The sequence below is a fragment of the Aulostomus chinensis genome, chromosome 12 (assembly GCF_037954235.1).
Source record: "Aulostomus chinensis isolate RoL2024-O1b breed Wild chromosome 12, RoL_Achi_v1.0, whole genome shotgun sequence".
Taxonomy (NCBI): Eukaryota; Metazoa; Chordata; class Actinopteri; order Syngnathiformes; family Aulostomidae; genus Aulostomus; species Aulostomus chinensis.
Genome location: NC_141331.1, coordinates 14,992,964 through 15,007,584, shown reverse-complemented (window position 1 = coordinate 15,007,584; position 14,621 = coordinate 14,992,964). Strand labels below are relative to the sequence as shown.

At 43.2% G+C, this 14,621-nt stretch overlaps 1 protein-coding gene across 1 annotated transcript; it reads right to left on the bottom strand.

Annotated features, from left to right (window-relative positions):
- On the bottom strand, nucleotides 1-2,214 carry pou3f3a (POU class 3 homeobox 3a). Its single transcript, XM_086221252.1, has one exon. The coding sequence runs from the start codon at nucleotides 1,825-1,827 to the stop codon at nucleotides 526-528; it is 1,302 nt and encodes a 433-aa protein (XP_086077378.1). The 5' UTR covers nucleotides 1,828-2,214; the 3' UTR covers nucleotides 1-525.
- Between the last annotated feature and the right edge of the window lie 12,407 nt (nucleotides 2,215-14,621).

Here is a 14,621-nt window from a genome sequence, read left to right as displayed (position 1 = left end):
AATTCCATAAAAAATAAGAAATGGAGACAAAATAAATAGCCCAATTTATCACACCAGAGTACACAGCTGACTTACTAACACACTTAAGGGAATGTTTGCTACTTTAAAAAAGAAGAGAGAGAACTTTCCAATGAAAGGAAAACAGAATACCGGAGTAAATCGCTCTTAAACTTGTGTCACAACATAAACGTCACTGGCAACACAACACGAAAATGGGAAACACATTTCAAGGACGATAACTTATTGCTCTTTAAAACAGCTCAGCGCTAAATCAAGCGCATTCATTCTTTCATGTGAGTTACAATATAAAGTGTAACTTTTCTCAGATTCCCAGAGGCTGATTAATAGTGCAGGAACATACCGGACGATGCATAAAAGTCGAGTTCTGTGCTGTTCTGAAATGACTACACATCATGGTGGATCAAAGGACGCGGTCAGAAAAGTTGACTATATTTTTTTTGGGTGGGGGGGACGACATATTCTCTAAAAATCTATTCAAACACTTGAGATAGTTCGGAGGGGTTTTCACGTGTCGCTGTACATCCTCTTGCAGTCTATGGATGGGGACGGGGTGTCTGGACCGATGCTGCCCACCTGTGAGTACGCGTCCTCCGGGGTGCGCGGGAGTCCAGGCGGCGTCATGCGTTTTTCCTTTTGCCTGCGGTTGCAGAACCAGACCCTGACCACCTCCTTCTCCAGCTGCAGAGTATCGGCCAGGGTGTTGATCTCCTGCGCGGAAGGTTTTGGGCACTTGAGGAAGTGGCTCTCCAGCGCGCCTTTTACGCTCACCTCGATGGACGTGCGCTTTTTCCTCTTCCTTCCTTGGGTGGCGATTTTGTCGATGCTGGTCGGACTCCCGGTGGTGGAGTCGGCCTCTTCCAGCCATTTATTCAGCAGAGGCTTCAGCTTGCACATGTTCTTAAAGCTCAACTGGAGCGCTTCAAATCTGCAGATGGTGGTCTGCGAAAACACGTTGCCGTACAAGGTGCCCAGAGCTAAACCCACGTCCGCCTGCGTGAACCCCAGCTTGATCCGACGCTGTTTGAACTGTTTGGCGAAGTGCTCCAAGTCATCCGATGTCGGGGTGTCCTCGTCTGAGTGCGGCTCGTGGCTCACCCCGTGATGCTGCTGGTGGTGCGTGTGATGATTGTGGTGGTGATGGTGGTGATGGTGGCTGCCGTGATCCAGTTCTGGGGACTCCCCGCGCACCAGCCCGGGGTGCATGAGACTCTGCCCCGCGTGTGAGCTGAGCATGCCGTTGACAGTGAACCCGCCGGGCTGCGAGTAGATGAGGGACTGCTGCTGCTGCTGCTGCTGTTGCTGCTGCTGCTGCTGCTGCTGCTGCTGGCCCTCGCTGATGCTGATGTGCGCTGCAGTGGTGCCACCCCAACTTCCCGGGTGCGTTTGATGGGGTCCCAAATGTGAGGACCTGTGGTGCAGAGCGGAGCCTGAGTGCAGGTCCTCTCTGCCGCTGTTTCTCTTCATGTCCTGCGGCTGAGAGCTGGGGGGCCAGGGGGAGCTGGCCTCGGCTGCCGCCACCGCCGCCGCGGCCGCTGCGGCTGCTGCGTGTGGCAATGATGTCACCCACTGGTGGGCATGGCTCAGCATGTGGCCCCCGTTGCTCGCCACCATCGCTCCCTGCATGAAGTCGCTCTGCACCATCTTAACAGGAGGGTCCCCTCTGAATCCACTGGACACCGTGGTCACAGCGGCGCTGCCCGGCTGCATGCCACCCCCCCTCCTGTCCGAGTGAAGGACTGGCCCGGATAAAATCCTGCTGCTGGCGAGGTACGGACTTGAGGTGGCTGCTGCCATCCCCCAAATCATATAGCTTGAGCTGGACTTCTCTCTTCTGATGTCTGATTAAAGTCCAGGTTTATCCTCATCCATTCATAAATTCACTCTATGTCTGCATCAGTAATTTTTAGCGCACAAAAAATTGGTACAAAAAATGCGCCAATCACTCCTTAGAGGCATAGGTGAACTAAAAGCGAGTATGTGCGACAAAACACACTTTCTGGCGCATTTTCTGTTAAAAAGTTGTCTCCCTCGATCATAATCCACAGACCTAAAATACGACGAAACACAAATTTTGATCCGAGTGAAAAAATCTGATTATTAAAGATTAAAAATAATAATAAGAAGAAACTTTGAAACGTCTCCGGCATTCTCCGCTGTGGCTCTCAATCCTCTCGTTGCAGCCTCCACGGAGCCGAGGAGACGAGCGTGTGTTTACACTGTGCAGAGGCTGAGCATTCATCTCCCATCTCCGTCCAATTAGAACATCACGGCTCTGCGGAGTTGCCGCTGATTGGACGCGCAGCAGCCACAGAGGAGTTGGTGTGTCGAGCCTCGGGTGCACAAAGTTGTCACAGCAGGAAAAAGGCAACAAAACACTGGAAAGTGTAGTAGTGGTGATGTTATAATTACAGACCGCCTCTCAAACCAAAGGATAGAGTCAGGAGAGTCACACAAATGAATGATAACCAAAGTTTTTTTTTGTTTTGTTTTGTTTTGGGTTTTTTTCTTCCTCTTAGAGGCAGAACAGTCGGAGCCTTTGTGAGGAACATTGGAGTCGCCTTTGGGTACACATACCGTCTGTACGCTTTGTGCATCTTAATGTGCTCTTCTTTTCATGTAGTAAAGAAAAGGCCACCCTGCCCTGACGCGCCTCACTAGTGAACCGAAAGTGCCAGTAATGCCGTTTCTTTTTTTCTTTTCCTTTTAGAGTTCTAAATTCCATCGGGTACCCGATTGTACCCGAACCTTATGGATGTCTGCGATGGACTGGCGACCCGTCCAGGGTGAACCCCGCCTCTCACCCAATGTCAGCTGAGATAGGCTCCAGTCCCACCCACCCCACCCCCCCACCCCCAACATACACACACACACACACACACACACACCACCACCACTACCACTACCACCATCCTTAACGGATAAGTTGTATAGAAAATGGATGGACGCATGGGTTTATGCATGTTCCGTTGAGTAAATGTGTTTTTGGGAAATGTTTACAACTTGTTTGCACTTGGTTTGAAATGCCCTGAGAGAGCCAAACCAAGGTGGCGCCCATTAAAAGTGCTGCTAATTCATGTTTGTCAGTCTGAGTCGAGTCACTGAAGGTCAAAGACAAAAAACAAAAACAAAAATCATTCCATCCATCTCCACCTACCGTACTGTTATCCTTCCAATGACTTTATATTTGTTATGTGTTGGGTAATTGTTTAAATAGAACATAAAAGTGTCACAGAAAAACACTATTTTTCAACATCGTCATTATAGTCTAATATTATTATCATCATGTTTAAACCATAACTCTGACCTAATCTCAAGAAAATATTCTGAAAAGGGCTCATTAACAATTTCAGGAATTTTAAAATTAGTTTAATAATTTCAGGATTTTTTAGGATAACTAATCAATCCCAGAATTAAATCTGTTTTTCCTGAGGTCAGTGACCTTTGGGGACAGGATTCTTTTGCAAGTGCCAGTACAATGACAGTAAACTGAAGGACTCAAGGTCGAATCACCTGCCCCATTAGACAAATTATACTAATGTTTAAATCCCAGCAAATAATCTGCTGGATTTAAATTTTGTAATTCAGCAGAAGCACAGAAATTAAATAACTGCTCAGTGTAAGATATCGACATGAAGAAATATCCAGGTAGCATTACAGCAACCTTTATAAAGGGGTTGTACATTATCAGTTTTATTGATCGTGGATATATTTTATTTCTAATTGAATAAATAAAAAATAACTCACTTTCATTCATGTGAACATTTGGCTCAGAAAGACTCTTATTCTTATATTTATCTTCCTCTACTAAGGTAGCAAAGTAAAGCCTTCTTACAGTATCTTTTCAGTCCACAGGATCAAATTTGACTAAGTTATTTGTAAAGTCATGTAGGTCCAGTTCTGCGCTCCATTACCACAAAACAGGAGGTAAAACAATTTACTGTAGTCAACCGAGTAGCCACAAAATATCAAGGCCGCAGCCCTCCAGTCCTTATTCAGTTTTTAAGCTCACAAATACGTCATGCGTGGTTTGCAACAGTAAGAAGATAAAGTATGTAATTATTACAACTAATCAATCTGTGCTGATGCAGTAAACACAACAAAAAAGTAGTAATATTGTAGTAATGTGTATTCATATATAATTCAAAGACTGTGTGCATTGATAAAAGCTTCGACATCTCTTTATATTAGCTGATAACATTTGAACCACATATTCATTCAATTTTTGTCCATTAAACAATTGCAGCAAAGAGAAACTTTAAGCTGTTTTTCAAAGCAAATTCCAGTCAAAGGGATTTCTTACAACATTAAAAATCCCCACATCGTACTTCTTATTGGCTTTAAGTTTTGAGTAAATAACTTCAAGGCTTTAATGAAGCCATTAGTCACAATTTATAAACCATCCATCCATTTTCTATACCGCTTATCCGTTAAGGGTCGGGGGGGGGGGGCTGGAGCCCATCCCAGCTGACATCGGGCGAGAGGCGGGGTTCACCCTGGACAGGTCGAATTTATAAACCAACATTCACAAATACACGTATGCTTAACCCTGAGTGTGTAAAGTAGGTGAGACAAGAAAATACACAAGCTATAAGTTTGCAAGTTGCTGATGTAACGATTTTGGTTTTTTAAAAGCGTTCTATGCATTATTTATTAATACAACCGTCAATAACCACCTTTCAAATCTTTATAAAGGTGGACCGAGCAGGAATCTGCTTTAACTTGTGTAGAATTCATGAGAAAATATTCATCGGTGATGCTTTTGTTGAAATGCCTCTGACGTTATTGATCTGCAGTTGGGAGAACGGGCAGCGAAGTTGTAGAAAAGCAGCAGAGAATTTTGCATGTTTGAAGGCGACCAGCACAGTGTTGAGAGAGCCTGGCGATTCGGGGGAATGCAGTAATGTTTTTCATGTGTTGTGCTGGCTGGTCACAGCGCTGGGTCCTCTATTTGTTATTCATGAAGGAAGCTGGGTGAAGAGGCCTTCTTATGATGCACATTTTTCTCTCTCTCTCTCTCTCTCTCACACACCATGTAGCTGCTTGACAACTGAGCACATAATCTGTTTCAGTTGCAGTGAATACAGCAATTTATCTAGCATAATAAGCACGGCGCTGTCAACTAATTGGCATTATTGTTTCTTTTAGATCGTCTTCAAATCATTTACACAAGCAGTCACTCTCCTCTCTCTCTCTCTCTCTCTCTCTCTCTCTCTCTCCCTCTCTCTCTTCAATATGTAGATCGGCCACTCTGCCCCCAGCTATTTTCTTTGGTAGGACTTTTGAAATATGCTAATGTTTCCAGCAAAAGAAAAAAAAATAGCAAAGGAGAAAAGGAAAACCTTCATCTGGGCTCCAGGAGAGCTCCATTCAAAGAAGCAGATGTTGGGCTTTTTTCTTGTTCATGAACATGTTGTGTTTGCTTTGTCAGTCAAGGAGATGTCCAGTTAAGAAAAGAGAGAAACACAAAGCAGACAAAACACAAACATTTTTGAGGACGATGGTGCTGTGTGCTGTCTCCGATAATGACATTTCTTTACAGACGATAGCACGTTGTTGTTGTTGTTTTTTTTTTTTTAAATATGCAGTCTGTCTTTAGGTTCAACATTTGTCGTCAGCTTTTTTCTCTATGAACTGACTGAGTGAGTCACTGGTGTCACAGAGGATTGAACAAGCTCTTCACCACCAGGTACGGCTCTGTATTTCACAGCATTCGGAGCTTATTTGTGGCAACATCCATTTTCATGCCACACTACTGGCCACTGGTGGCTTCTTCCGTTTAGTTGATATATGTGAATAATTACATTGTGCAGTTTTTCTAGACTTTCCACATGTTATCGGACCAAATGGATCAAATACTGATTGTAAAACAAATCCTTTTTGCGAGGGTTGTGTGACACTCAGTAATGTCGGTAATGGAGTAGGAGGATGGAGAAGGATACAGAAGGGCTTATGACACCATGTTCCAAAGCTTTCATGTACTGTTTTAGTGGCACCAGCAAATACTCCCTAGGACACCAACAAATACTCCCTAGGACACCAAAAAATACTCCCTAGGACACCAACAAATACTCCCTAGAACTATAGCATAGTGATTGGGGCCATTGCAAAGGTCCCATGTGGTATGAAGTTACTCAGCTGTTGTATGTCGTGCATTTACATGAAACAAATCCTAACACAACAGCCCAGCCATAAATCTTCAAGAGTGTTACCACTTTATGTTTCTATTCAATCTGTGCATTATTTGTACCCTGGTGTAGCCTCATGAAATAGCAAGACAGTGAATTTTGTTTACAGAATGAACTTTACTGAACCGTCTGTCTACACTGAAAACACGGCTGACAGAACGCATCTCCATGGGATTCATCCCGCTACTCTTTTTATTCCACCTCATCCGCGGTTCTGATCATGAGTATGTTTGACCTTCAGCTCTAGAGATCTTTCACAGCATGAGTCTCTACCCACAACCCCCTGCTGCTTGTTTAAATCAGAAGCAGAGCCAGTCACGGAGAGGCAGAGGGAGAGAGTAGGGTACAGTCAAAAGTGGGAAACTCAGTGTATGGAGGGGAAATTATCAAATGTGTATGCGGTTCTAAAGTCTTCATTGACAGGGGTGGAGAAACATGAGACATATTATTGTTATATTGTAAAATAAGTTTGTATGGAGTGTAAAAAATGTTTTTCTGGCACATTCTTTAACTGTACAAAGAAGTCATGAAGGTGGGTAACATCACAAAAATGGAAAGGGGCCCTCTGGAACAGTGGTCTATCACTGACCCTTGCAGTGCCTTCAGTCACTGTTAATGTGACTGATATCCTTCTGTTAGTCTTGTCAAAGTCAGCCTAAATTAGATAAAGTGGTAGGAGGTTGTTTTATTCAGTAACCCTCCATCAGACACAAACTGGGCACCCAGGTTGTGCAATGGTCTATTGTGTTGCCCACCAACATGGCGGCCACTGGTCCAGTCCCTTGCGTTGCCTCCAGCTAGCTTGAGCGTCTACAAACACTGTTGGCCGAGACTGCAGGTGGGAAGCTGAGTCATGCTGTGTCCTGGTTGCTGGACTGGTGTCTCCTCTGGTCAGTTGCCTGATTGGGGAAGGGGGAACTGGGAAATACCGGAATCCTTCCTTGTGCTATGTCCCCTGACAACAAGTCCTCTGATACAACACAACCTGACACGCTGGTTGTGGAATACGACCCGTGGAATGGTTCTTAAATCAGCCTCCCCCTCCTTTTTTTGTTTGGGTAGAGTATGCAATAATTTACAATTGTTTAGACGGCACTGCGGTCAAGGTCTGGTTAGGTTTAGGCACCAAAAACACTTGGTTAGTTTTAGGAAATAGTCGTGGTTGAGGTTAAATTACAACTCTATGAAACACAGCTGAAAATATAGCAGCATCTAGTAAAGTTGCCTGGCACACAGAGCGAAACAGATATCAGTTTTTTTCTTTCAGCATAAAATAACATGCCCGACTGTCATAACTTACACGGCCGCAAGAGGTCGCGTAAATTTGAAACGTAGGATGATGAAAAGGTGCGGCCTAAAACTGCGGGCAGGTGGAGGGGCCAGAACAGTGACCAAGTCATCTTAGTAGAGTGAACTGGGGGCCATAGAAATCTTTCTTCTTTTTTTTTTTACCTTTCACCCAAGGAGGACAACCACTGCAAAATGACATGTTTTACCATCAGTATTATATCCATTTGATCTGATATATATTTCCTGATTCAGTTATTTATGGACCCTGACTAACTGGAAGTAGGGGGGAAAAAAATCACCCCAAAATTTGCTTGGGTGTTTTACCGTTCCATTGCAATATTTAACCTAACAACACACAAGGAAGCAGCGTAAAGGTGGTTACTAAGGTGAAAACATTGATGAAGTATCATACATGTCCCAAGTTATTCATTTTTCTTTAGCACTCTTTAAGTCCACCATTTGACAGGGACGTCGCTTGCTAATATGTTTGTTGTGTGACACACCGTATCAAGCAGAAGAAAGTCTGACAGCTGGGGCAAACATATTTCCATCAATCAATTGATTCTTACCTGGCTCTTGTATACCGAGACTCTGACAGCGTCCAATGAAACAAGCTCAGTTGCACCTGTGTATAAACCCGGTGAATGACGACGGATGCGCTGGTTAAACACTGGTGGCCCATTATCCAGGAATGGGAGAATGTCTTAATTTGCAGAAATGACAATCTTTCATCTCAACAGATAGTATGAGAGGGGCCAAAGGGACAGGAACATGAAGAATTTACCAGTGAAAACACAGCACTCATGGATCTCTTCCTCTCCTTTATGCATGCACGTGTGTGTGTGTGTGTGTGTGTGTGTGTGTGTGTGTGTGTGTGTGTGTGTGTGCAGGTGTTTGCAGGTGTGTAAAGAGGCTGAACCAGTTAAATGCATTAACATAATGGTGAAAGATGTGTTAGAATTAAAGACTAGCTGAATATTTATTCTACCCAAACAAAATACAGGGAGAGAAATGAAACATCTGGGCTGCCACAGAAGAAAAATCAAGGAGAATCAGAGATGAACCTCTTAAAAGCGAATGTGTTTTTAATAAAGTTGTGGCCTGTAGAATACATGCAAGGTGGGTTAACAGACAGGAAGAGTTACACTTTTAATTTAGTTTTAGCTTGGGCAAAAAGTATTGAAAATAAAAAAAGTCCATTGTTACTATATTCGTGGCTGTATTGTGTCTTCCCATATGGGCATGTAATGACTTTTTATCCAAGTTTTCCCTCCTGCAATCCCTCAAATAACTGCAAACAGTATGACAGAGAAATTTAGTCAGGAAATACCTGCCGCCCTGCAGCTTGTGGTTAAGCACAACTGCAGCCCTGTACCCGGCCTGAGTCGAGAGCCAAGTCAAACAGCGGGTGTCCCTGAAGGGCCCGTTTGGACGGCCCTGTGCCTTTCATGAATGGACAGAATTCTCTGTGAAGCTCCAAAGCGAGGTCCATGTGGTTATAAAGGCTCTCTGTAGTTAAGATGATTCCTCCGGTGGGTTTGGAGGGACAGAAGGAAGTATTCAATATTGAAATACTACATGCCCGACGACAAAAGTATCAGGATGGCTCGTAACGTTTGATTCACGTTTTTTAATCATAGGTCATAACTTCAAGTGTGATACTGTTATGTCTCCTGAGGTTTATGTGTTGGAGAGTCGCATCATCAGTTCCTTTTTTGTGTTTATCGGTGACAGTAAATGACGATTCACACAGTATCTGCACACACGTAGTAAACATGCGTTTAAGTAAGAACACCTTCTGATTACTCAGCCGGATGAGAACAAGTGCCTGCTTTGTTCAATTATGTTGGAATATCAGAGAGCAGCTTATGAACGAAACACACTTGTATGTATATTATTGTGAACGTATCAGCACCAGGAAGTGCAGCACCTATCAGCTGACACATCAATCAAGACACCTTGTGGTGGAATCTAATTAAATAAACACAATGAATATCTTCAAACACAGCAGGTCAATGACATCGTGCCGCTTTGGAAGTAACACTCATTCCCAGCACAGTGAGGGTTGCTTCACATCAGAGTCGCACAGTTACAGAGTTAAACCTCCCATCAACTATTCTGTCAGGATACAGAAAGGAAACATTATTTTTAGTCTCTTGTTAAAGTGTCACATTTTGTATTTTAATGAAAGACAACATCGAGGCTTTCTGACTAACTTTGCAAGTCAGAGGGATAAAATCATTTGGCTTTTTTTTATGTTTATGCAAATGTAATACCTTAAGAGGCAGCTTGGTTGTACGAGATCACGACATCATGCAGGGAACTTGTCAGTTTATAAGTTATGTCCCGTGTCTGAACCACAGTGGGTTGGATGCTGTGCTCGGTACCAGGACAAGTACCCTCCTCCGGCTTAAAACTGGCCAATTGTGTCCTTACAGACATCCCGCCAAGCCAGAGGCAGCACTGAGAACAGAACCCGCAGGCTTATATTGGTAGGCAACACACTCCAACTCCAACACAACACTCCAATTATTTTCTATCAACAGCATCTCAGATGGGTCTGTGAAAAAAATTAGGCCTACGGCGTAAGATTTGAGCCCGTTTCTGGCCCGATTTTGAACTCCACGACTCACTTCATCCAATGTCAGTGGCATTGTAGTGTACAGTGACTGACTGGCCAATTGAATTTCAAACATCTGAAATCTTTTTTGGTCGGCCGCCATCACGTTCTCGCACAGTGGAAGTAGAGTCTCAAGCCGTCTCCCGGAAAATGGTGTTTTTCTCATTGAGCCAAGCGACAGTGGTGTAAGAAATTGGTACGATGACAGGTCACGTAGGAGGAGGCAGGTTAGTGGGGCTGTCATCATCATCATCGCAAGAAAATCGGTTTCGGTGGCTTGGAGCTCCTTTTTTACATTGCAGAAACAGGAGGCGATCAATGTCAGCTGAGGGACGCAACTTGAATGCGCATCTTTGCTGCTTACTGTGGTTGACTTCTAGTCTTTGAGAACATGTCCTGTACACCCAGGAACCCACCTCCTGCCATCAGACTGGACCCCAGCGCCTCACAAGCAGGATCAGAGAGGACCTTGGCATGCAGGCAATGAAAACAGTCTGCTTCATCGTCTCTCTTTGATGTACATTATCAAAGACCTTTCTCCTCCTCTCCTCCTTGGACCAAAGGCTACTATTGTTTTTGTTGTTGTTATTGATATTGTTTTCCACCCTTATAGCACAAAGCAGTCTGACCATGACTCTGATGCTAATGCGGAGGTGGAGAGGGTGTTTTAATTAGCTGCATAATAGATCAGAGGGGCTCATGGGGGTTAGAATAGGTAGCAATGAACATCAAAACACAGCGAGTACTCTAGCTTCTGTTTTTCACCAGCCATGACCTTTCAGCACATCAGCATTAAGGAGATGTAACATGGCAACAATGAGGTTGTGCTGCAAAATCAACAATATAGGAAAAGAGCTGCTTAGGTCTTGTAAAAACATGGCGGAAGAAGTGTAGGCTACTGTACTTTATTGTGACAAGCTCATGTGAGGTTCCTTTTTGGGGGGGGGGGATTTGTTTGGAACCACCTGATCTCATAGGAAATGAAAATGAGGGCAATCTCAACACCACGTAAACATCCATCCATCCATCCATTTTTTCCCGCTTATTCCTGTTAAGGGTGGGGGGGGGGGGGGGTGGGGGGGCTGCAGCCTATCCCAGCCGCTGCAGGCGAGAGGAGGGGTTCACCCTGGACAGGTCGCAAGTCACCACGCAACATTCAGGTTAAAAAAAATGTTGTAAAAGATTAACAGTGCGGCACTTCCACTAAATTCTGGAGGTCCCCATCAACACCTCCACCTGCCCCCCGATGTGAAGTTTTCACCGCTGGTTGTGTGATGTTGTTAAATCAGGGGAGTTGTTTTCCATGGAGGAGTTGTTGTGTTTCCATTTCCCAGCAAATTTTAATTGAACTTTAGAGATTTTTCAAAGAAGGAAATGCACATTAGACGGGTTTTGGAGCGAATAAACTAAGCTACATCATCAGAAGATGGTAGTAAAGGCAGCATTAGGCAAAGCTGTGACAAATCACAGAGGAAGAGCTTGTCTTGGCTGAATACCGCCATGTAGCAGTGAAAAGTGGAGCGAGCTCTTGAAGAATTACTTTCAGTGGGACAAGCTGTAATTGTTTTATCATGCCAAATAGTATCAGCCCAGTTAGATGCTGTCTGGAGACAGAGACAAAGTTTGGGCATATCCAGGAAGACGATGGCAGCGGAAACAGCTGGTCAGTTACAGAAGTTTGGGAGAAATTTGCTTTGTCAATGATTATTTAAAAAAGGGTTTGCATCTCTTATATATTTATCTTCAATAAAGGGTAGAAAGAAACCTCCAGCAAATATGAAGCCCTTTTTTTTTGTTTCATTTAGGAAATCTCTCTTGTAATTTTGCCATTTAATCGACCTTTTCAAAGGCCATGTTTCAAAATGAGCATCAGAGCACAACTACAGGTATTGTTATTGTCGTGCTCATATGTTTCGTAGCAAATGGTTTGAAATGGGGCAGCGCAATGTGATGTTAAGAGGCCGTGATCACGTCACATATTTTCTGAGATCGCCCTGAAATACAGACATCTGATTGTTTCACCACAGCGAGACATGACCCTTAATTAAGGGGAGTCTGGGTTCTTACTGTCTGAGCTCCAGCTGAGATGAAAGTTTATGAGCCTCTTGATTCTCAACAGTCCGTTTAATGTGAGCAGAACACTTAACCGGCACTGATGTGGAACCAGTGTCTCTTGTCTACTGTGGCAGTAAAGCCAAGTCAAAGCACAGCTCTGTCCCAGAGAGCAGGTCCTGCTTCATCCAACACATTGACTTTTTACTCACCAGTTTAACCCGGGATCAGGGTTAGGATTTAGGCTGTCCATTATGAATATAAATCAATGTAATGTCCTAACAAGCATAACTGCACAAATCTGTGTGTGTGTGTGTGTGTGTGTGTGTGTGTGTGTGTGCGTGTGTGTGTGTGTGTGTGTGTGTTTTGCATAGCTAAAATGTAAAACTATAGAAAAATGTTTCAGGTCATTCAAATGAATAGAAACACAGCTGTATCTGTTCCTCTGCACAGTATTTTATTCTAAGCTTTCCCTCAGCACAACCAACAAGTTTGCATTGAGAGCATTTTATCATATGAATGCAGCTCCGTATGCTCACACTAGCATGACGATGCAAATATGCTGATGCTCGGCAGAGGGAATGCCACCATTTTAATTTAGCACGTTAGCCTGCTAACATTTTCTAAGAACTGAATTTTGTAGGTTGTGTTTGAAAGGTAAAGTGAAACCAGACTACTGGACACATGCTTGACATTTAGGACATTCTCTGGTAATGCAACTATACATTTTGATCAAAGAGGCAGAATTTAATGTAAATTAAGATATAGATATTTCTTCTTCGTTGTCATGATAAAACAAATCCAAAAGCGTCTTCTTATATTTTTTAAAAAGTATTGTTTCAAAGAGATCAACTTCTTAAATGGCAAATATGTGCTTTCTCATTCAGCTGTCACTGTCAGCATCTCAAAGTCAGGTTAGAGTTCAGTACAAAGAGCAAACACTTGAGAAAGGCAGATGGGGTGAGGAAAAGACTTGTTTACCTTTCCTCCCCTTCTGGGTGGAGGGGGATTCATTATCTGCTGTGTAAATCAATCTGCTTCTTGTTAAAGACCTGTCAATTTAACGCTGATGTCTGGCAGCCTGACATCACTCACTGGATATTTAACTTGAAAGCCAATTAATCATCATGATTAATTCACTGGCAAACCACATGGAACCATGTGGAATAAGAGCTGAATTCTCCAGACTTCAAAAGTGTTGAAGGTCTCACAGCTCCATTCAGTCCTCATCGATACTCAGATACACATTTAGCTCTTCTCACTGGACCAGAAATGCAACCACCAACCTCCGTCCCCTCTTCTGCTGCCTTTTCACACACCCAGCTGAGGTCCGTGAGAATGATGTAATTGGCTTTGCTATTCAAATCTATAACGTCTGGAACTCTGAATGTAAATTTGCTTGCACATATAATGAAGTGACTCATACAGAAAAACAGCAATTTCCAACGGTGCTTACAGTGGTGCTGGCAGGCTAATATTTTCTTAGCTTAACTTTATATTTCCTCCTGCCTCTCAATGAAAGTAGTGCTCACACATTAGAAAAGTAGAGTGTGAATATGTATTCCATTCAACGCTCAATCATTATCTTCCTTATTCTCAGCTGTAATGGAAATGGCCTAAACTGTGTGCAGTTACTGAGAAAGAGGGCTCCGCTATCAGCACAAGAAAAGATGATTTCCCTGCTCTTCAATCATCAACTGTATTTCTCTGCTAATTCACTGAGGCAAGGCAGGAATTCATCCATTCTGTTAGAGGATACGTTACAGTCCGTGCAAATATTTCCATATTTGACAATTCGCCACCTCTTGATTTACTTCCAATGCTAATATTCAGTGCCAATGCAGGAATTAGTGTACCTTTTATGAAGGGAGGTGATAAGTGAAGGTGTAGTGGGCAGCAGTGGTTGATGGATTTGAGCAGGTATGAATTTCACGCTTCCAGACACGGACCTGCAGGTAACATCCAGAGGTGACAAAAGGAACATACAAGTACATATAATTATTAAAAAACAAACACACAAAAAAGCTACTCTGATATAAGTAGAATTAGTGGCTCAACAAAGTGAAAAATAAATGAAGAATTTGAAATGTATTCAAAGAGGAAGAGGTAAAAGTAGCCATTTTTCTTCAAAACTCTGTGAAGCTCTCAATAGACACTTAAGCCATGTATGATTCAAATACTCAAACCATTGTTGACAGGAAAAAGGTGCTGAAAATAATGAACATTAATTTGATTTTAACTTTGAATATTAAACCAACATGAAAACACAAAAAATACATTGATTCTTTTTTTTTCTTCTTTTCTTTGACTTATACAACAATTATAAATGTGGCTTTGGGGTGTAGAAAACAACCAGTGTGGCCAATCAGAGAGCCTGATGAGCGGGGTTGGCCAAGAGGTCACCGAGAGCACCAACAATGCTATCTACCCCCCCCCCCCCCAATTCTTAAAAG